This window comes from Citrus sinensis, chromosome 1 (genome assembly GCF_022201045.2).
Source record: "Citrus sinensis cultivar Valencia sweet orange chromosome 1, DVS_A1.0, whole genome shotgun sequence".
Classification (NCBI taxonomy): domain Eukaryota; kingdom Viridiplantae; phylum Streptophyta; class Magnoliopsida; order Sapindales; family Rutaceae; genus Citrus; species Citrus sinensis.
Genome location: NC_068556.1, coordinates 3488748 through 3512431, shown reverse-complemented (window position 1 = coordinate 3512431; position 23684 = coordinate 3488748). Strand labels below are relative to the sequence as shown.

The 23684-nt window shown below is 34.6% G+C and overlaps 3 protein-coding genes across 23 annotated transcripts; all 3 read left to right on the top strand.

Annotated features, from left to right (window-relative positions):
* Nucleotides 1-2080: 2080 nt before the first annotated feature.
* On the top strand, nt 2081-2993 carry LOC102610478 (la protein 1-like). Its single transcript, XM_006476064.4, has 4 exons — nt 2081-2125; nt 2232-2310; nt 2440-2589; nt 2836-2993. Exons 1-4 carry the CDS (start codon nt 2081-2083, stop codon nt 2991-2993), a joined length of 432 nt encoding a protein of 143 aa, XP_006476127.2.
* Nucleotides 2994-4991: 1998 nt separating this feature from the next.
* On the top strand, nt 4992-7955 carry LOC102625345 (transcription factor MYB3R-1-like). Its single transcript, XM_015529630.3, is given in 8 exon segments — nt 4992-5165; nt 5705-5759; nt 6034-6091; nt 6189-6199; nt 6201-6284; nt 6385-6488; nt 6593-6721; nt 6933-7955. Coding segments are annotated over 8 exon segments (1470 nt in total). The 5' UTR covers nt 4992-5088; the 3' UTR covers nt 7885-7955.
* Nucleotides 7956-12266: 4311 nt separating this feature from the next.
* LOC107177315 (calcineurin-binding protein 1-like) lies at nt 12267-23275 on the top strand. 21 transcript variants are annotated; one of them, XR_008056670.1, is made up of 5 exons: nt 12267-12661; nt 12794-13927; nt 14538-17961; nt 18074-18172; nt 18461-19496. XR_008056670.1 is itself a non-coding variant. In XM_052444920.1 (5 exons), exon 5 carries the CDS (start codon nt 22196-22198, stop codon nt 23249-23251), a length of 1056 nt encoding a protein of 351 aa, XP_052300880.1. In that variant the 5' UTR covers nt 13821-16378; nt 17105-17211; nt 17849-17961; nt 18074-18172; nt 18461-22195; the 3' UTR covers nt 23252-23275. The 21 variants fall into 21 exon arrangements, 20 of the variants coding, with proteins under 20 accessions (XP_052300946.1, XP_052300924.1, XP_052300880.1 ...); XM_052444920.1 differs by lacking the exon at nt 12267-12661 and having other exon boundaries at nt 13821-16378; nt 17105-17211; nt 17849-17961; nt 18461-23275; XM_052444964.1 differs by lacking the exon at nt 12267-12661 and having other exon boundaries at nt 13815-13930; nt 18461-23275.
* The last annotated feature ends 409 nt before the right edge of the window (nt 23276-23684 follow it).

Genomic DNA, 23684 nt, shown 5'->3' with positions numbered 1-23684 from the left:
AGGAAGATATTAAAGAGCAGATATTCCATATGGAGCTACAAGAAGTTAATATTTTTCTCATACTTTATAAAGTGAAGATGTATTATAACTTTATAAATAGCATCTACATGTACTTTAAGTTATTTACTAATTTCATTTTTTTGGATATTTTAAAGAGTTTGTAAGATCACAAGCTTCAACGGTGGAAACAGTGAGCGCTGATATAGGTGTTATAGATATTTGAAAGGTAATTCTTAATATATATTATTATTTATAATTTCATATTATATGTTTAGGTTGTAATTTACACTATAATAATAGACAATAGTTATAGTTTTAATTTTTAAGTTTTAATTCAAATTGTAATATTATAATTGTTTCATTTATTTTAGACACATTGAAATTGCTGGAATGGTATTACTTAGGAATTAGAATTATTATTAAATTTACTTGGTGATGAATGCCATGAAATAAGCTACAATTGACATAATTTTTTTTCTAATATTTAATCAAGTATGCACATGAATTGGGCATATGTGTTTGTGTTTAATGTCCCTTTATTTGTAATGCGGCTTAAAGAAAGTAGTTAAACGGTTATCATATATTATTTTTTCAATTTTTCCCTAGGGGATATATGCTTCAATTCGTCAACTTGGAGTAGAAGAAATTGAAGTTAGAAGTTGTCAAAGTGCTTGCGAGGAACGGTGGAGCCGTGGAGGAAGTTGATCTAGATTTACATTTAAACTTTGTTGTGTTTTGGATTTTGAAACTTTGTCATTTGTGTTTTGGAAAATGGAAACTATTTAATTATGTTTAATTTTGTGTTCTAAAGATTAATGTTTAGATTTTAGAATTGGACATTGCGCTTTGGATGGAGACTATTAAATTTAAACTTTGTGTTAATTTTAATTTTATGCTTTGTGTTAATTTTTAATTTTGAATCATTTGAATTTAATTCTATAGTAATTTTCTTTTTTTTTGTTGGTTGAAATGAATGGATGGATGAATGAGGGAGGACAAGGAAGGTGGGAGAGAAATGTCTTAGTTAGCAAGGTGACAAGAGTGGAAAAGAAACCAATTGAAATATGCTGAGAAAAAACAAAGACTAGAATCCAACTTAGATTATTTGGAATTTTGGATACCATGCATATATTATCTTTTCTGATTTGACTGTGTAAAGTTTTGATTATAGGATGCACATGATAGTTCAACTTTTTTTATTATTAAATGGCAGAGGTATGAGTATTTGTTATAGCATAAAGCATTGATGACATACTCCATTGAAGATTTTTCTTTGTATTGACAAGTTGGGTTGGTTTTAATTGTCTGTAAGTGCACAAATTCTGTTATTGCTAGAATGTGAGTATTTCTTTCTATTGACAAATTCTGCAAGTGCACAAGCCACAAATGCTTGTTTTATAAAGGACATGCACGTTTATGTTGTTATTGCCAGAATGAACACAAACCTAATTTATTTTAATATGAACAAAATTTTTGTAAGCATGCTTGGTGCAAGATTCATTATGAGCCTCATAATCAACAATACAAAATAGACAAGATAATTTCATGTGACTTTTACAATTTTTTCAGCACCAAAACCCTTCAGGAAAAAATATAATAAAATTATAATAAATTAATTTTCTAATTTCACCTCCCCAATTGCCAAATTAATTATAACCCGAATTGATCCGAATAACTCGAATTTAATCTGAACCCAAATTAACTCGAATCTGATTTGATTACACTCAATTCGAATTAACCCGAATTAATCAGAATAACATGAATTTAATTCGAACCCGAATTAACCCGAATCCGATCCGATTCGAACTCCACCCAACTTTTTATCCCAATTCAATCCGAATTAAATTCGAATTAAATCGGCTCGGATTATAAGTTTAAGTGAAGTTTGGATCGATTTTTATCCAATCCAACCAACCCAAAATCCGATATCCGATCCCGATTTTGCCCATCCCTGCATTAAGGAAGACGTAACATAAAGTGTCTCACTCGAAAGCCGCCCAAAATATCTCACAAGAACACAAAACCCTAAACAGTGAACGCTTGCCCTCTCTCACTCGCCTCTCTCGTCCGTACAACAAGAATGGCGTCCTTAGATGAAGAAACTGCCCAAGCTGTTCTGCGTCAGGTCCTTCTTCTCTTTCCTCCTCCTTTTTAACCTTCATTTTTTTTTTGTTTCAAAGTAAAGTTCTTCAAATATGTCGGCTCTTATTTTATTTTTATTGCTTTTGCAGGTTGAATTTTACTTCAGTGATAGCAATATTCCTACTGATGAATTTCTTAGGGGAAAGATCAGCGAGAGCTCTGATGCCAGTATCCTTATTACTTGCTTTTTTATTCTTAGTTTTTTTTTTCTATGGAAATTTTAGCTGTTTTTTATTTGATTTTAAATTGAATTTAGTTTTTATTTTTTTTGGTTGATCTTGACTGTGGATAATACAGTGGTTGGTTTGGCTCTCATTTGTTCGTTTAAGACAATGAAAGAGCATTTACATTTGGGCAATGTGAAGTCTGAAGACATACCTGAAGATACTTTAAAGGCTGTTGCTGAAACACTTCGAAAGTCTTCTTCCCTTAAACTTTCCGAAGATGGTCAGTTTTCTTTAACCTCTCCTTCTTAGGCAAATTACTGTATGTATATTGCAGCTGTCACTGAAATTGTGATTATGAAACTTTAAATGTTGTGTCGAATTGAAGATGATATATTACAATATCAATTAGTGATCAACTCTGCATTTTTTAGCATATTCTTCTGATTTTTTTTTTAAAATTGAGTATAAATGATTTTTTCTAATTTATTTGTTTATTCATTTTTGTATATAATGTTTGGTGGGTTAGGGATGAAAGTGGGTCGTAGTGCTGAACTACCAACTGCAGAGGAGATGAAAGAGCAATTGGATGTAAGAACAATTGCTGCAACACCTCTAGAATATGATGTGAAGCGTGAAGATGTAGAGGCCTTCTTTTCTCAACATGCCAAGGTACTGGTTGTTTGAGATTTTCATTATTCAAAGTAAATTGGTTCGAATTATCTATTGTGTACATACTTCAAGGTACAATAATTAAAAAAATATGATATTATAGTGTTAAAAAAAAAATAAGATTTTCATTTTTGGTCTTTTATGTTTGTTTTCGGGGTCCGAAAGTTGCTTGGTGGGTTAAGATAATATTATAGTGTTAAAAAAAAAGGGTTAAAAAAATAAAAAAATAAAAAATAGTAAAAAAAAGCCCTGATCCTTGAGCAATGATCATCCATTTGCCTGGAGGCTTTTCTGTTCCTCAAGCCCACCCATTCCAGAGGAACTTTCATATGTTTTGCATTGGAGTCCGTTAACTTTCTTTTTATTGAAGACAGCTTCTTCTCCATGCAATACTTCACGGTATAGTATGTGTAATAATATTCCGTAGCCTTCTGCGATGAATGATCAGTACTGTTTGAATTGAAACAGGCTCCATGGCAGGTCAAAAATATGGAAATCTAGCAAGTTGATTCCTTAGCAACTGAAAAATAAGTAAAGATTGTTTAAATTTAAAAAGAAATTGATTGGTATGAACTTAAAAATATTCTACAATCCTTATTCTCACGGGCTGACTCAGCTTTCTTTCTAATCTTGTTTTATGAAACGAGTAAAATTAAAATGAATGGGCACATTATAAAGGATCTAAAAGTTTAAGTGTTATATATGTAGTAATTGATTTACTTGTGCATAATACAAGAGGTTATTTCAAAAATCTAATGCTCAAACCTCACTTTCATTAAGGCTAGTGAGAGATTTTATTTATATTTGCATAAAATTAATATCTATAATAATAATAATAATGGATTTCTAACCATAATAAAATTAGGAGTAAATTAAAATATAAAAAGAACACATATTTCAATACACTATAAGATAAAAATATATTACATTAGAATTTGTATTTTTTGTCTTTTATCTTATATCTGATTTTAATATGGTTGAAATCTCTAATTAGAACATTTCTATATGTCCACGTTTGTAAATCTCGACCGTTAAGAAACCAAACATGTTCGAACTTTAACCATAGGGTTTGAAACTCAGTTGTCCGCCCCTTTATGTTTGAATAGCACTCTAGACCGTTTCATTTTCTCTCTCTATCTCTCTCTAAATTCCCCACAATTCTCTCACTAAAACTCTTCCTTTTTTCAAAAAAAAAAAATAGTTGCATTTGCAGATCTTTAGTTCTTCGCTAATTCAAATTTCATTTTGGGATCTGCAAATGCGCACCGTTTTGTTCTCTCCACCGATTTCGTCTAAATTTCGAATCTTGAAGCTGAGTTCGGAGAGTTGCTTCGGGTTTTGTTTCCTTGAAATTCGAATTCGATTTCATTGATCTTGATTCTTGACCGGTAATTGGCTTTTTTGTTGTAAATTTATGTTATCTAATGCTTTTTCATGCGTTTTGCTGTTTCGTGAAATTTGAATTTTCTGAAGTTACTCGGTGGGTGATCTAGGGTTTAGTTGATGAAGTTGACAGTTTGTGTCTGATCATGATCTTTGGTTTGAATTTATGAAGTGTCGTCGGCAATTTGAAGAATTTTCAATTCTTTGCCCTTCAGTACTGTTGTACATCAGTTGAATTTTGAGCATTGATAATAATTTTATATCAATTGAAGATTACTTTCGAGTTTATTTCTGAACTAACAATGGTAGATTAGTGTGAAGCTTTCTGCAGAAGGGTTTTGCTGGTCATTAAGAGCTTAAGAATTTTTGGTGTAATGATTCATGAAATGATTGTTAATTTACATTTGGTGCTGTATTTTTGTGTCATAATTTTTATTCTAATAATTCAAAAGGTTGCTTATTCGCTTATATTTATCATGGAAAGTACCTTTTGTATCAGATCACTTTGGAATCTATGTTCCTTTCTTGGATATTCAACAAACTTATTATTTTCTAATTTTGACTGCATTTGTTCTTAATTATATGTCAGCTTGTGGTTTTGTTCCGCGGGAGGGGATTTCCAGCCTCATTTTAGGAAAATAGATAATGATTTGGAGATCAGATTCTGGAGAAAATTGTCATGGAATTGGAATCGGGGTATGCAGCTTTATTTGTTTGTCAATAAAGTATGGAAAGTGACTGGGTAATCTCTGCTCCTTCAGATGGACTTGGTGACGGTGGTCAGAGAATGCGATCTATGCATGGGTAATCTCTCAAAAGCATAAAACTCTCGTTGTTCACATTTCATCTTCTATGCTTTTGTCTTGTACATGTGCCACTGTTCCTTAGAGCATTTTCAACTGATGGATAAGGTCTGTTCTTTTAAGCTACATTTGGTACTTACTTGCTTTGCTCCTTGAGCTAAAAGATGGAATTATTGTTCACACATACAATTTGTACTCTCTCCCTTTTTTTTTTTGGGTGTGGGGATGTGGGTTATTTAGCTCATAAATGTTATGCTTAGATGGGAAATTAGTAATTTAGTGAATTGTAGCACTTTCAATCTTAAAGATGTTAATTAGTTTTGCTTGTTCAAAGCTAATCTTTAGTGGCTTTAGGGGGGGGGGGGGGGGGAAAGCCATTTTTTTGTGTACTCACTTCCTCCACCCCCTTACAAGTGAGAATAGCTTCTACTGTGAATAATGTTAAGTCTTTCTGTACTCTTGACCTCTCTGCCCCTTCTAATTAGTAACAATAACTTTTACCATGATTGTGGTCATGACCATTTAATCATTTTTTGATAGGAGGACCAGTGGCCCTACAAGACGTTCCACAAAGGGACAGTGGACACCAGAAGAGGTGAATGCGTTTACTTTTAGCAGTTTATTTATTTGGTTTTCTGTTTCTATCATGTTTATTGATACCATCTTTACACCCCCTTCCCCCTCCCACAAAAAAAAAAAAAAAAAAAAAAATGATATTGCCTTGAATTTATCTTTGTTTTTAAAAGTTGCTTCTTTAAATGCCAAGATAAATTGCTATATTTATAAATAATTATAAAGACAGTTATAAGGATAAGCTTGTATGTGTAGTTTTTTATTTTTTGACGAGACGGATGCTAATTCTGTTTTAGGATGAGATATTGCGGAAGGCAGTTCAGCATTTCAAGGGAAAGAATTGGAAGAAAATTGGTAAGGAATGAGTTTATCTCATGTCTGCATATTATGAATTTATTAAAATATTTATCCAGTGGATACACATTCTAATTGTAGTTTGACTTGTTTGCAGCGGAGTGTTTTAAAAGACCGAACAGATGTACAATGCTTACATAGGTGGCAGAAGGTCTTGAGCCCAGAACTGGTTAAAGGTCCATGGTCTAAAGAGGTACTTTCTATAGTTGTTTCTTATGACCGTGCCGTCCCTGCAGTGCTATAGTTTAGCATACATGTTGACATTGTCAGCTAATTGTCATATATGTAATCAGGAGGATGAGATAATAATTGAATTGGTGAACAAATATGGGCCAAAAAAGTAGTCCACCATTGCTCAGCATTTACCAGGCCGTATTGGTAAGCAATGCAGGGAAAGGTATGATTATAGTGTTGTTTATGACGATTGGGTCCCTCTTTATCTGCTCACCTTGATTTGATCTCGTTCCCTGTCTTGTATTTAATAAATTTAAATTATTGTAGGTGGCATAATCATCTTAATCCTGCCATAAACAAAGAGGCATGGACTCAGGAAGGGGAGCTGGCTTTAATTCGTGCACATCAGATTTATGGGAACAGATGGGCGGAGCTAACAAAATTCTTGCCAGGAAGGTAAGTCTATTTCTTATGGCAAGAAGAGAGTCAACTTCCAAGATGTCCTTGACTTTATCTAGATCTTGCTGTTTTCTCCCTCTCTGCCCTTGGATCACAATTGGTATTTGTTTGGTTTAAGGTTCTCTTATTAGAAGAGTGAAAAACTTTTATTTGGAACTTGCTGAGACAAAAATGGCATCCGATATATTTGTTCTTGTTTGATCAACAGGACAGACAATGCAATAAAAAATCACTGGAACAGCTCTGTGAAAAAGAAGTTGGACTCTTACTTGGCTTCAGGACTATTGGAGCAGTTCCAGGGCCTGCCTCTTGTTGGACATCAAAATCAACCTTTGCCGTCATCTTCGCAAAGGATGCAAAGTAGTGGAGATGAAAGTTGTCCTAAAGGTGGAACAGAAGGAGAAGAAGTATCAGAATGCAGTCGAGAGTCAGCAGGTGTTGCACACACTCATTCTGCTGGTAATGCGGTGCTACAAACGAGAGACCAGGTCATTTTTAGTGAAGAGTCGTGTCCAGGGAAGGATCGAAGCTCCAGTCCAGCATCTTGTACAGAACAATATTACACCTCACTTGAAGATGTCACTTTTTCCATTCCAGAAATACCTGGTGAAGCTGGCTGCTCTTCTAAGTTCCCTGAACAAAGTTTTGTCAATAATGCTGGGTCTTTTGCAAGCACACCTTACCAGTTTAATTTAGAGGATGTATCAAACTTTTCGGCACTCAAATTGGGACATCAATCAGCGGGGTTGCCAGCTCATTGTATAAGTTCTCATGAAGGCCATGAAGTTGCCAATGTTCCATTCCAAAGCTCTTTGGGACTTAGCGTTCCTAGTTCTGCTGGAAATCTAGCAGCTGGTTCAGCTAAACCAGAGAACATGTTGATATCAGATGATGAATGTTGCCGGGTCTTATTTGGAGAGGCAATGAAAGATGGGTGTTTTTCCTTGGAAAATCTTCCACGAGGATTGAATATGGTTGACTCACTACTCTGCCGATCTTTGGATGTGCCAATATCTGAAAGTGACAGAACTTCATCCTCACAAGCTTTTTGTCCTTCAAGGCCAGAATTATTAGGAACTTCTTGCAGTCAATCTTTTTTGTGTAGGAAAATGATAGGAGACAATACTTGTTGTAGTTATATGATATTTGGTAATTTTTGAAGTAGTGAAATGATAATAATCCTAAAATACAATATAATACACCTAATCCTTCCTACTAGGTGTTTAAAGCAGGACCGGAAAAGTCACGACTGTGGCGCGTACACGAATAGCTCGTTTTTAAAGAAATTTCTTTTCTTGCCCGGTTTCGGTAAAAAATAAATCGCAGACTTTCTTGTACTCATCACTTCTTGTAGTCCCAACTTCATATATATACATATAGATTAGTTTATGTATTTTATGCCATTAAAGTTTAATTGTTAGTATATTAAAATTTTAAGAAGTCTGAAGGCACTGAACAAAAGGTTACATAATTAGATATGTGATTATGACATTAAAATTAGGTCCTAGTGGCATTGTTGAGGGAAGATTAAAGAACTTTTCTCCCTATGTTAATTAATTGATGTATTTTAAGCCACTAAAGTTTAATTGCTAGCATAATAAAATAAACAAATGTTTCAAAAGACTTATAATTAATTATTATTAATGGTTACTTATTATTAGATTTAAGTAGAAAGAGGAAAAACATGTATAAAGAATATACACCGATATTTTAGATAATAGAAAATATAAAAAGATGAGGTTGAGGGAAAATAAAAGAATCTTTCTTCCTATGTTGATTAGTTTATGTATTTTAAGGCACTAAAGTTTAATTATTAGCATAATAAAATTTGAATAAGCCAAAAGGCACTCAACAAAATGTTGCATAATTAAATATGAAATTATGGCATTGAAATTAGGTCCTAGTGACATTGTTGAGGGAAAATGAAAGAACCTCTTTTCTTATGTTAATTAATTGATGTATTTTAAGCCACCAATATTTTAGATAATAGAAAATATAAAAAGATGAGAAATGATGATGCCACATTAGCTCTTGAAGTCCCAGCTTTATATATATATATATATATATATTAGATTATTAAGGGAAATATATTTGAGATTATTGGGTATGTATTAAGAGTAATAATATTTATGGAGTTATATTAATGTCTTTAATAGTAAATTAGAAGGTCAAAAGTATAAATTAGAGGATAAATAATTCACCCGATCTTGGTACGAATTAAAAAAAAAAAAAAGTGGAGCTACTATCACCACCTTGTTAATCTTATAAAACCCATTATTAAATGCGCCCATCAAAGCATGAAATAAATCATTTTTCATTCTAAGTACACTCGCTTTATGTCATAAATGACCTTGTCCTCTTTCTTTTCGATAAACACGAAAATAATAATAATAATAATAATGTACCCAGAATATTAATATCATAATCAAAACAAATATACATAGCATCCTTCGCTCTTCAGCTAAAAGATAGAAACCACTAAATTCTCAATTGGTTATAGGTAATTCAAGAGAAGAAAGCAACCCCTTATTTTTTATCCAGTTTTCAAGCTCGATCTTACATTTTATAATATTATATAACTATATTTTTAATTAATTTTATAATTTTTAAGCTCATTTTAATATAATTAGTTATGAAAATATAAAGATAATATTTAAAATTTTAAATATGTGTAATTAATGTGTCAAAGAAATATTATTATTTAAAATAATATATATTTCGTAAAATATTTTTATAAAATTTAATTTCCAAACCAATTCTGTTCTTATCAAGTGATGGTCGGGACTGGTTCGACCTCATTCCTTGTCGGGTAATACCCAATCCGTTTGGCACCCCAAAATAAAGTTGGCATTGACATTATGTTGACGTAAGGGCTGAAAACAATAAAAGAAGGCGATAGAATGGCATTTAGATCATCTTATGGGTGAGGGGGCTTAGCCCATTGGGCAGTGGGCGCTTCTCTGATTATCAACTATGAATGGTTAGAAGCCATGGTCTAGTCTCTCGACTATAAACTGCTTTTTGCTAAACCGTGATTAGGTTTTTTGTTAGTTATGGTTAGATTAAATAATCTACCGCCTCCACCTCCACCTCCACTACGGTTAGAATGCGAAGATAAGAAAGAGTTGGACTCTTGACAATCCTTTAATGTTCTGATAAAACTCTTTTCTAAATGAAGCACCTTTACTGATGGAAAGTGTTCATTATTTATAAGCATATATCTATTCTTTCAAAATTACCCCTAAATCAATTCCAAAAAAGATGACTCGCTAATTGGTTAGAGCATATTCTTATGGAAATTTTAGTTTTCTTATAATGTTCTTTGTATTTTTTTTGATGAAGTATTAATTGAAAAAATGAACCCATTTACTGATGGAAAGAGTTCATTATTTATAAATACATCTATTTTCTTCCAAAATTACCCCCAAATCAATTCCAGTAAATTGCTTCTCTCTCTTTATGAGCAAATTCATTTTTTTTAAATTAATAATTCATTAAAAAAAATAAAAAGAACATTATAAGAAAACTAAAATTTCCCTAAGAGTATGCTCTAACCAATCAGATAGTCGTCTTTTCAACGTATGCTCAATTTCATCAAGACTTTAGAGGAGATTTCAAATGTTCACACCAACTTCTTGGTAAATGTTGGTGACTCGACTTCTGGAGACATGCTTAATCTCATTGCTTGTGTTAAGGAAAAGGTCGATTAGAAATTTGGCGTATTTGAAATGATGACTAGTCGTGTATTTGGCTGGGGATGAGCTTCTACAATTTGCAGCTCTCTCTTGTAATGTTTTATGTTAATGCAATATTAATTTTTTTTCCCTTTCGAAAAAGACATCTTTCATAAAGAAAGAAGTTGGAAAAAGATTGAATTATGGATAACTTCTAAAGAATATAGATGTCCTTATAAATTATGAATTCTTCTAATTAATTAATGGAGTTTTTTTAGAAAAGGACTTATATTAGAACTTTAAAGTGGGGCTAATAGTCCTGCTTGATAAGAAAATGCGTCGTTGTGCTGATTTTGAGAATCCATCATCACAACCTTACCTCTACTGTTGATAATTATCACTGAAAAATGCTATAAATACGTCCTAAGCAGTTGTCACTTTTAAAAGCGACTGTGGGTGGGAGCAGAGACCCTTAAAATACAACGATGATATTCTTTGCAAGTGAATTAAGATGTTTACCCATCTAAAATGATAATTTTCAACTTATCTTCAAACTAATGAACATATCGACTTACCTTCTTTATTGTAAAAAAAATAAGCCTACGTCGGTGCTTTGCCTTTGTGCCCCCTACATAATTCATTCATATCCTAAGTGATCGGGTTGCCACTATTTTATATTATTTTTTTACATCTTTTTTAATGCATGTATTGCTTTATGCAAAGTCTAAAAGAGGTTCTATGATATCAATCCAAACTCCAAAAAGTAAGCGCCTCTCTCTTTTTATATAGATTTAATTTTTTACCTACTTGGTGTGCTAGTGTTATGGTGTAAAGACAAGATTGATCGGTAATCTCAAAACAAATTTTAGTGTGTGATGTCATTGTGCAATATTGTCACAAGCTTTCTGTTGATTAATGTCGGCATTATTGAGAGAACATTATACAATATAAAATAAATTACCAATTATATTTGACAGTGAGCTGTTTTATTGATGTTTGTGCATGAGACTCAGTTTTCTTAACAGCAAGAGATTACATTTGTTGGCTCAATATTTTATGTAGGTGAGTTTGTATTTATAGATCATGCGAATTGCGACCGTCTCTTGTAAGGTGGCATTTGTTGGATTCCTTGTACATTTTAAGTGTTTTTGGTATACTATATTTTTTTATCCTCTCAATAAGGAATGAAAATAAATTAATATTTTTTAAATCTTACGCATAAATTAAAATTATCTACCACTACTTTTTGTTTTTGAGTCTAGTGCCGCCTTAATTACTTTTGGCCCTACCCAGTGACTAATTTTTATTAAAAAAATAATTTAACGGTTATCATCGCGAGTCGCGAACGTCTTTGATTTTAGGGAAATTATTATTTGTATACCCTTAGTTTATTTCATTATCAAAAATATTACAATATTTTAAAGGTGTATCAATCGTCTACCCTAAGTTGACAAAATGTATCAGCTGACCACTAAACCGTTAGTTGCCGTTTAAGTATGATGACGTCATAAGGGTAATTTGGTCTTTTCATATGATACAAATGATAATTTAAGGGTATACAAATGATAAAAAGAGAATTTAAAGGTATACAAGTAATAATTTTCAAGGGTAAAATCGTCAATTCACTGTAACTCCGTTAACTTTCAAACGGAAACTAACGGTTTGGTGGTCGGCTGATACATTTTGTCAACTAAGGGTGGACGATTGATACACCCTCAAAGTGTTGTAGTATTTTTGATAACAGAGCAAATATAGGGTATATGAATGATAATTTCCCTTGATTTTAAAGACTCACTTTTTGAAGAGGACAAAAAAAAGTAAAAATAATAATAAAAGAGTTACAAAACATACAAAACGTGGAAGACAAGAATTACGCGTTGCCCTTGCCCCGCGCCGCTGCGTCCTGCCCCTGCCGCTGTGTCGGAGTCTGTTAGAATCCTAGTCTTAGAGCTGCATTATTTCCTTTTCTGTTAAGGATTAGTTATTAAGTTATTATGTTATTAGGAATTATTATTTTCGTAGGATCTCTTTGGCTTATATAAGGAACTGTTGTTACTTTAATAAATAATAAGAATTGCTTCTAAAACTCTCGTTTCCCCTCTGGCCACTTCTCCTCATTACTCTTCTCTTCAATTCGCCGCTTCTAAACTGCTATCTCAAAGCAGTAGCCTAACAGAGTCTTCTTGTTATTATTTATAAAGAATTTGTGGTCACTTTTTCATATTCAAAAAACCCATCAATATGTCCGCGCGTTCATCATCAGGTATGATATTTTTATTTATTTTAATGATAATTTTGTAAATCGTTTGGGTTTGATGCTCTACCTCTCAACTGTGATGATGATGATGTGAACAATAACACTAACTTTTTTTTTTTTTGGTTGGTAAATTAACAGGGGAGAATGACTTTGAGAATGAGATCGCTGGTGGTGATGCAGAAAAAGAGAATGTGATTAAGGTGTTTAAAGATAATGGGTTGGAGAATTGTTTGGGTGGGGATGCTTCTGATACAGAAGAAGTCTTTAAAATTTGTAGGGTGTTCGGCGTGGATCAAATAGTGAATGCGATGAAAGCCTTTGTGCCTACGGGAAGAGTTGATATTTTGAAGGCCTTTTTGAAGATTTTTTTGAAGAATACGAAGAGGATTGCCGATGTTTATGTTGCTGGTGGTCCTAATGCTAGACTAAACTTTTTAAAACTGCAAAAGAACTTACTTCTCTCCTCGATTCAGGCTTTTGAACAGAAAACACAGGCCGTGTTCCAGACTTTACATGAGCAACACCAGCAAGAATGGATCAAGTATTTACAACGGGTACAACTGCGTCTTGATCGTCTGCAGAGTACTGTGCCGAGCAACACGTCTTTGCAAAGTTGGGAGGATCAACAACTGAACGAGTCCCTTGCTATTTATGTCAGGGTCCACTGTTTAGAAGTGGAACAGCATATCGTGATGAGGTTCTTGCAACGGCAACATCACCAGCAAAGCCAGGCCCAGCAGCAGCAGCGGCAGCAGCCAGCGATGGGATTTTTAGAACAGCGAGTCCAACAACAGCAGCAAGCCGTGATTGGGTCATTACAACTGCTACAGAAGCAGGCACAACAGCAGCAGCAGGCGGTGACGGGATTTTTACAACAGCTACAAAGGCATATTCAGCTACAGCAGCAGGCAGCGTTGAGATTTTCACAACAGCAACAGCAGGCCGTGATTGGGATTCTACAACAGTTACAACAACAAGTTGGGATTGGATTTCAACACCAGCAACAGCAACAGCAGGCCATCATTGGGTTTTTGCAGCAGCAGCAGGCTGTCATTGGGTCCTTGCAACAGCAGCAGCAGCAGCTGGCCCAACAACAACAACAGCAGCAGCTGGCCCAACAACAACAACAGCAGCTTCATAATAATGATGATAGTAGTGCTCAATAATCTATTACTGCAAGTAATTATGGGGAGAGTGCTAGAAATGCGAACCTGGGGCCAATCAGTGCGTCTTTGCAAAGTTCCGAGATTCAGCAACAGAATGCTGGCCTTGGTGGTGGCTGATTATTCTTTTCTTTGTGATTCTAACGAATGTTCATATATATTTATGTTTGCAAGGATTAAAATGGGTTTTAAATTTGATGTCTTGATAGGTTTTGGATTTTAGAGAAAGATCATATAACTTTTGCCTATTTATTTTCTCTTTTGTTTGTTGTTTGTTGGATGGATACTTGATCCTGCATTTATAATGATAGTAATTTTTCTTTCTGCTTCTGTTGAGTTAACTCTGAATAGTAATCCGACTCAGCAAATGCCCTCTAATTACTAAAATGCCTGGGAATGGGAGATTGTGAAAGATTAAGGAGTCTAGTGATTTTACTAAAAGGGTTGTGTTTATGTTTCAAGGGAAAACTTTTGATGCCGTTGGAAGTGTTTGATGAATTGTCTGTGAGCAGTTTAGGAAGTAAACCTCAGGGGACACGTAATATTAAGTGCTTTTACCCTTCTTGGATGGATTGGTTTCATGGTTGATTGCAGCTTCAGGTGGTGCTCCTTTAGCTTCCCCGACGTGCAGGAAGCATAATTTGCCTTACAATATTGCCTAATTTTGTTAGGCCATTCAAATGACTGTTGTGACTTTTCAAGCTGTGCTGCCTTTGCAGGCTCGAGGTCTCTTCAGCTCAATTCTAAGCAACCCGATACTGAAGGCTGTTAGCTCTCATGGGTGATGGACTTCTTGAGAAGCATTTTTAAGATTTTGCTGCTGCAGTTATTTGCACCTGGTTGATGTTTGATGTAACGGCGGTCATACTTGTTGTCGATGAAAGAATAAGATCCCCATTGCCTGGAAGCTCCAGAATATCATTAATCTGAGCTACATTCTATGGCACCAGCTCTTGCTTTTTATGCATAGTTTACAGTTCGTTTGCGGTGCCGTAGAATAGAAGCTCTAGCTGTCTTAATTAATATTGTTTAGGTACTGATAATTTAAAGAACAAAACCTCTAGTTGTCTTAAAAAAATTATTTAGGTGTTGTTTGTATAAATAGTTATTGCAACTGGGAAAATATCTGGCTTAGCTATGGCAGCCCAACCTTTAAACAACACATTGGCAGTTTGGCAGTGGCAGTCCAGTTGTTTTGTAGCTAAGACAACTTACTATGATATTTTTATTTTTAAATGTTATTATATTTAGTTACATGTTAAATATGATTTAGTTACATGTTAAATATGTTCTGTACTCTGGATCTGTTGGATTTTTCAGTGCTATTGGAGTTAAATCTACATTGATCATAATGGGAGTTATTCCTTTCCTTGTCTTAGCTGTAAGTTCATTCTTCAATTTTCTTTGAATTCCATTGTTTTCTTGATGTTGTTTGTGGGGGGATTTGTGTCCTACATTCATCTTGGGCTTGCCAATGCAGGATGAAAATTCATTTCAACTCCCTAAATTTTCTTGGCTTGCCTTCATTGTATATTTTCCTGTCATGCCTTTAACATGCCTTAGAAGTTTCTGTATAATTGTGTTTGGCAGTGGCAGTCCAGTTGTTTTGTAGCTAAGACAAAAGGATCATTAATGTATTTACTTTTGATAGCTTAATGTGACAACTTACTATGATATTTTTATTTTTAACTGTTATTATATTTAGTTACATGTTAAATATGATTAAGATCATAAAACTATACTATTGATCTTTGTTATTGGTATAGACTTAGCTAGGCAACCGTTTAACATCAACCAAAGGCAAAAAATTAATAAAAGAAAAAAAGTGATTTTTTGTGTTAATTTCTCCCTAAAGTCTTTGGTCGGTCATCTATTTTGTGTTTTCTTTGTGATTCTGCAGTAAAAAAGGATTTTTTTTTTTCCTTCTCTGTTTATAAGGATAAAATTTTCAAAAAAGATTATATAATTTTGCCCACAAATTTCTTTTTTATTTGTTGTTGGGTTATTTGATGCTGCATTAATAATGCTTCTTTTGAATTATAGTAATCTGATTCAACTATGCCCTTTAATCACTAAATGCTTGGAGATTAGCAAAGAATTAAGGAGTGTAGTGATGTCAAAGCTTCTGATGTAGTTGAAGTGTTTCTTGAATTGATTGTTAGAGGTTTGGAATGAATCAGCTTTGATGGTAGATTGCAGTTTTCCTCAATGCCATCCCTGGAAAAATTCACCCAAAGCTCTGTGAAAAGCATTACAAACCTTGCAATATTGCTTCTTTCTGGAAGGCCAATGCAATGACAGTGGGGACTCAATGGGCTAGTGACTTAACTAACTCTCATTCTTGTGATCATTCTTGGTTGCCTGAGCTGCATTCTATGGACTGGCATTTGATGGTTTTGGTTCTTAAGACTTGAGCAATTTGTGTTGAAATTGCAGTCAAGCTTGAAACCATCTTTCACAAGTGTCATTAATTACACCACCATGGTGTGATCAAATTTCAGTGACTATCTCCTCACTACCGCATATAATGCAGCACAGACTGGTTTAAGAAAATATTCAGGTTTCTATTTTTTTTTTTTTTTTTTAATCTAATGCTTTGTGATTTGCTTTGTATTCGGAGGGTTAATTCATGTTCATCAAGTGTTTTGCCTAGAATCGAGCATTTAGTGTTTTCTGAGGCCTTTTAATATTTTCCTGCATTTCCATGGATTTGATGCTGAGATGTCTACCAATCATGTGTCTAGAGTCTATTAGAGCCGACGGAGTAGTTTTTTGGGGGAAGGCCTTACCTCTGGGAGACGCAGACGCTGAGATACTATGCTTATCATTTTTTAATGGGACCTATTTATATCTTTAATTGTATGCTTAGATTCACCATGATGATGCAAAAATACAAAAACATATTGTACACTTTCCAAGTATTAACTTTGTCGTTTTCGTATTCTCTGCCTTTTCTGGTAGTATTTGGAAAATGACCCTGAAATTACGATTCCTCTGGAGGAATTGGACATGCTGAGTATTATTTTCGGGTATAAAGCTAGTTACTGTTACATGACAGCTACTGAGGTATATCTAGGACTGTTATTTACATGTTGACTTTTTAATTCCCCGTGTGTTCCAATTTCAGCATTATGCCTCTTCAGACACATGTTTGAGCGCTTTTAAGGCTCGACTCGATGCAAGCACTGTCTTAAGAGGATTTTTGAGCTATTATTCTGAGCTAATACTTTTATCCCTTTGTTTGAAAGCTGATTGTATCCTAAGCGTTGATGTGGTTTGATTTCAGGCTTCTGCCTCTATTATCACCTATCCAGTTAATAATGTAATTGATGAAACAAGTGAAGAGAAGGGGAAGGCTTTGTCTTGGGAAAAGGCTTTCATTTAGTTGGCAAGGTCTGGCAGCAGAGTTGTTTGTTTAGTGGTGTTTGAATTTTTTGTTTGGATTCCTAAATTTCATGTTTCACTGAAAAAATGTATCTGCGCATCAACTACTTCAAAAGCTGAACAATTCCTTGGAGTGGAATAAGGTGATATGTGTTTAGTGTATTTGTTTTGTTGTTCAATCTCGAAGTAGCACATAGATGAGGAAGCCGTGCTTGTCTAGGTAGATGAGGAAGCCGTGCTTGTCTAGGTTTTGAGTAGATCAAAGGCTTTCTCATTGTGTGGTAGTGGGGTGCCAATCACATAAAAGATCTTGCATGCTCAGAGAATATAGTTGGTGTTTTCTGTTGGTGTTTTATCTAATCTCTAAGGGTTTGTTCTCATGATGATGCTTCGGCAAGTGTAACTGGAACATCAGATTGCCTGCTTTTTTAGGGTATGGATACATGTATAGTGGGATGATTATCTCTTTCATGCAACTTTGGAGATTCTTTTAATTAAAATAGACCATTTTGAAGGAATTTGTATGGCTAGGTTAGAGCATGGTTGCATTTGTTTGATTTGGCGGCTGTAATTTGTATTTCATATATATTACTCAACTTTTGATGGTTGCCTGGAAATTAAATTTCCAAAAAATTAAAATTGACAGGAGTGGCTGCTACTAATGGTTCGGTCTAGCAATCTTACTCTTTCATTTTCATCACAAACTTCGATTGAGGAAGAACTGAAAGAGAAAGTACTGCAGATGTCGTCACCATAGAAGTAAGTCACTGAGAATAGCTCTTCACATTGGCCAACTTCCTCTTGAGAACAATCTGTATCATGTGGTCTTATTGATGATTTGATTGGTCTTTCGTTGCTTTCTCCATTTTAGCCATCAACACCTCAGGCAAGCTGTCTTGTGATGTTTGCCTACATTTCTGTCGCACTTGGAGACACACCTCGTTTATCTTCTTTCTACATTGCATCCAAGGTATGATTTTATTTGGCTTTAAGTTGTGCCCTACCTTTTATTTTATTTTATATTGATTTTCTGTGTTTGTTTGTAATCTACACTGAGGTTTTTCATGGGTAATTTTTTTTATGTGACAAATACTGAGTTTCATTAAGGTCCTCTTGCTTGAGTTGATTCTCATATGAAGTTTTATTATGTAAGTTCATACTGACTAGAGGTATATCTTCTGCTTCTTGAGAACTTGATATCTATTCGACAAAAACAGCTGTTCTCTTAATCAATGCGACTTACAATTTTGGTCTCTAGGTGTTGCTGGACCTTTCAGGAGCTATACTTGTCATGTTTTCTGTACTCTGGATCTGTTGGATTTTTCAGTGCTATTGGAGTTAAATCTACATTGATCATAATGGGAGTTATTCCTTTCCTTGTCTTAGCTGTAAGTCCATTCTTCAATTTTCTTTGAATTCCATTGTTTTCTTGATGTTGTTTGTGGGGGGATTTGTGTCCTACATTCATCTTGGGCTTGCCAATGCAGGATGAAAATTCATTTCAACTCCCTAAATTTTCTTGGCTTGCCTTCATTGTATATTTCCTGTCATGCCTTTAACATGCCTTAGAAGTTTCTGTATAATTGTGTTTAATGTGAAGGAATCACCCATGTTGTATTTCATATTATGTTTTCATTTAGGCAGAGTGGCTATTTGTGAATTATTGATGCTGGCACATATATTTTCTTTGCATATATAGTTTCTTTATTGTTTTTATGTTTTATATGTTCTTCTGTGGTTCCTGTAACCTTTAATCAGGTTGGAGTTTTTTTCTAGGGACACAAATAAGCAATGCACTGATTGAAGTTGGTCCGTCCATAACTCTTGCTAGTTTATCAGAGTTTCTGGCATTTGCAGTTGGAAGCTTCATTCCCACACCAGCATGCCATGTCTTCTCTATGTTTGCAGGTCCAAAAATTGTATAACTTAAAAGATAATTTTTTGAAGCCTCGACTGTTCTACTGGACTTCCTTTTGCAAGTTACTGCCTTTGTTGCTAGCTGCTACTGATAACTTTTGACTGCTTGAGAGCTGAGGATAACAGGATTGGTTGTTTTCTATGCATAAAGGTTCCTTCATCTGGTGGAGAATCTGATGAAGGTATTTCTTTAATCAATCTTTACATAGTTTTCATTGTGTATCTTGTAGCACAGTGTCAAAAAATTGTCAGTACCATAGTGTTGGATATCCCTTGTTTTCTTATTCACTAGTAGCTCTTATGAAGTCATTTTGGTGAGGTGTAGTCAGATATCCTCTGGACTACTAGCTCGAAATATGAAGTTAAAATTTTCAGAATCTCTGAAAGCTTTTGAAATCTATGGAAATTTCATCTTGGTAAATGCAGACAATTCTTTGCTTATTTTGTGTGGAAGGTGGTATTAAGTCGAGTATGTTGAGATATGTTGGGATGCTAATTGCCTTGGGGAAAAACGTGAAAAGTTATATTCTCTTGCTTTTCTTTTAAAAGATATCACTTCATGTGAGAAGTTCATGCACTCATTCTCAGACTCTTGAGATTTGAGGATGGTAGTTGTTGCTGTGTTTCTTGCGTTCACTGTCGCGAGCATCATGACTTTCAACATTATTACTCTTTTTTTTTAATTTTAAAAGTCTTGGAAGCAAATTTTTTATCCACGTTAGTTCTCGAGTTACTTTATTGTATATTACCTAGTTTCTTATACATAATAGGTTCTATCTGTAATGATTAAAACTGGTTTGAAGCAACAGATTGTTCTTCCTCGGGAGTCTTATCTTCAAGTTTGAACTCTCAATTGACTTTTCTTTGTCTTTTGATTGTTGATTAGCATTGATGTTAACCCCTTTGGACCTTATTGACCATCAACTTTTTTTTTTCCTGTTAATGCATCTGGAGTATTTCGATAAAACCAGATTATCTAAGACTTGGTCCTCCATTATATGTTGCTGTTAACAATAACAACTACATGCATAAGTCTGGTTGTTTTGTCATGCACTTTTTCTCATAATGATTACATGACAAGAAGTTTTAATATTAAAAAAAAAATTAACAGCATTACTGTATATCAGTCAGTAATGGACACTCGGGTTGCTTAAGACTTTTTTTTTTGGGGTCCCGATCATATAAAGCAATAAATTCAAAATTTTAGGGTATTAAATAATTGAATTGGAGATTAACACTACAGTTTACATTAAGCATCTTCAAACTGTTTTGTTCGGACGTCAAACTGCTTTCATACTCAGCTTGGAATCCAGACATACAAACAAGTTATGCTTCATCAGATGGTGTGATTCAAGCACTCGTTAGAATGAGGTAATTCAGTGTTCCAACCAATCTCAGTATACCATTAGATGCAGCGTATCAACTTTTACTCTTGGTAGATTTGACATGTCCATATCAAGGATTGTTAGACTCTATATATACTATAATAAACTATGTTATGGGATACGGCATGGCTTCTTTGCCTTTAGTGGACCCTACAGTGGAAGCAATGGTGATAATATCAGTTGTATTTGTATAGTGTTCCACCCTCCCCAAAAATGGATTGCTTTTCAACCCAAGGGACCCGAAAAGTCTGAATGGTTCCTGTGTGAGGATTCCGGATGGTATAAGAGAATCCGTCCGGAAAGAAGGCAAAAGGGGCAACCAGACTTAAAAAGTCGGTGCCGAGCAAGATATCTTCGCCCTTTCTTTTGGCTTCATTCCATCGATGTTCCAGAACATTTTTCCTGTCGTGGAGTGTCAATGGAGTCCTACTGTAGAGAGAAGCCAGTGTTTCATAAAGCCAATAAAAAAACAAAACTAGAGTGATGAACAATAAAGAAATTCTTAAACCCATGGAACTAAATCCACGTAAGATTTATAAAAAAAACTAGTGGACCAATCACTAAATAGATACCAATACGTGCAAATTCTAACATCACCACAGCCCACTTTATTTTCTCGCTCCTTACTTGCTCGCGGAGTGGCATACCAGAAAAAAATGAAGAAGAAAAAAAAAACGATCAATCTCGTCTCACAATGCTAGGATGAAGAAAGGAAAGAAGAGACAATCTTTTTTGTAACCAAACGGCGTCATTTTAGGAAGAACGAAAACAAAAAAAACAAAAAATGGTGTCGTTTCAATTAGTTTCGGGTTTTGACCCGGGGTAATAGCAGTGCTGTTGAAAAAATATATATATTTGAATCGAAAAGATTGTATTTCTCTCCACAAATTGCTAAATTAGGCTATTTTCCGAAAATTCCAAAACCCCGCACAAAAAGAACAACGAAGCGGTTATCGTCTGTGCAACTCCAACCAGCCTAAGCTCTGAAGGGAAACAAACCAAATTACAAAGGACAATTGCAGAAAGAAATCCAAAAATGGTATGATCATGAGTTCGGCTTTTCTTCTGAGCAAGGGCTTTTGTGTAGCCCCAATAATTGTAAGCATTTATTTATTTGTTTCACTATTTAATAATCATTAGCTTGTTTTATCAACGTTATTTACTGCTTTTTGGTTGCTATTTTTGCGTATGTACGAATTATCCCTATTTCCTGACTTACTCTGGATATTTATCAATTCTCCTGGATGAATTGTACAGGGAATTGCATGAAGAAACTATTATAAGTCCTCATTGCTATTGGTGATGAGGTTGCATGTCTTTCTGTTGCTCAGTTAATTTTGAGGCATTGGCCATCACATTCTCGTGCTTTGCCTGTTAAAAATACTATTGAAGAGACAGAGCTAGTTCTATATGCACCAAGAGGTATTGATAAGCTGGAACCCAAACATGTTCGACTTATATTTATTGACAAGAGAAAAGCAGCTACTGAAATTCTTGATGAGGGTGTTGTTTGTAAAAAGCGGAACCAGAACATAGAATTATGTCTGGCAGGAAGTTCCTGGGCAGCTCTAGCTGACACACTCTTAGATATCCTGCGTTCATTAAATGGGTGTGGTTCTGAGGTGAGAGTTGAAAAAGCACCCAAATCTGGGGATGTCAGATTAGCTATTCGCTTGCCTACTAGTTCAGAAATGGTCATGGGGTTTGGGGAAAAGAAAGGAACTAACTCATCTGGAATTGGGGAAATCATGCATGTTGGTGAGAGCGACTCTGACAGATGTATCATTAAAGAAAAGGAAACAAATATTTTTGAAGGACAACTACTGGAGAGGCGGAGTACTCGACTTGAAAGGCTTAGGAGTCGTAAACCCGGGAAAGAAGAAGAAGATTTTGCTAACGATAAGGATGTGTCAAAAAATGTACTTCAATTTTTTGAATCTTTTATTACTGGCTTGTCAGAAAAAAAAAAAGATTGTAATCGTGCTGCTATTTCTTTCCTTTCATGTCCAGATCATGCTAATTCGTTGGATATAGAATGTTGTGATGTTACTACATTTATGGGAGAAACTTCAAAAAACTATGGTGCATACCGTATGGGTCACTTGCTTTTAGAACATGCCGCAAGAAGAAGCCTTATGTGCCACGATGCATTTCTCAAGTTCATGGAATTGGAGAAGTTGACCAGGTATTCGGGGCTTGATAGGACCACTGAATGTAGTCTATTTCTGCCTGAGTTATATTATGACCTTGGGTCTTCTCCTTCTAATGTTCTTAAGCGGTCTGAATTCATATCAGAGGCTTCCTATCATCTTTGTAAAATAATTGAATCGGTATCATTGGATTATCCATTTGACTTCACCTGTGCACCTGGTAATGTAAACTGCTCTTCGAAAGAGAGTTTCCAAGGTACAAATGGAGCATCAGCCAACAACACAATTTGCCATGATTCACTTCTGGACAGTTCCTTGTTAAGCAATAAGAGTTCCTTCTGGGTTAGATACTTCTGGTTGAGTGGGAGATTATCTATTTTGGATGGTAACAGATCAAAAGCTCATGAACAATTCTGTATTGCTTTGTCTTTGTTCGAGAAAAAGGAACATATGAATGATTCTATAAGTTCGATCTGCCTGCCACATTGCAAAACTGTTAGAGGGATAACTATTGGAAGGATTCTTCATGAATTTTTTTTTTTTAATATTGATTACCAGATTACTGTATTACACAGATATTTACAATTGTTATTATAATAAATATTTCATTGATAATTACAATTAGATATACATAACTAGAACTTAATTGTTACATTAAAATTATAAAGTACAAGCCCAGATAAGTTACCCTCACAGGTGAGCATTTTGTAAGGGAAAAAGATTTATAAATAAAGTCCACGCAATCATGCATAATATTTAATTGAGAGAATTTTGAGTCCATGGGATGAACTCAAACCCTTACCCTTACAATCATTTTTAACTTATGAAAGTAGAGATTCATTGCTAGGCCAAAGGCGTATTGGTAGATTCTTCATGAAATTAATTTATTAGAGATTGATTTCTTGTTGGAGAAAACACTAAATGAATTAATTGAAAAGGAAATATATTCTGAATGTAGGGATAGCAATGGGTGGGGTGGGGGTGGGGGTGGGGTGGCCTACCTCATTCCCCACCCTGTTAGAAATTTTTA

Coding starts and splice junctions, on each gene's coding strand:
- LOC102610478 (XM_006476064.4), top strand. CDS start 2,081: ATGGCGTCCTTAGATGAAGAAACTGCCCAAGCTGTTCTGCGTCAG. Junction 2,126..2,231: donor CCCAAGCTGTTCTGCGTCAG/GTCCTTCTTCTC, acceptor TTGCTTTTGCAG/GTTGAATTTTACTTCAGTGA. Junction 2,311..2,439: donor CAGCGAGAGCTCTGATGCCA/GTATCCTTATTA, acceptor TGGATAATACAG/TGGTTGGTTTGGCTCTCATT.
- LOC107177315 (XM_052444964.1), top strand. CDS start 22,196: ATGGTCATGGGGTTTGGGGAAAAGAAAGGAACTAACTCATCTGGAATT.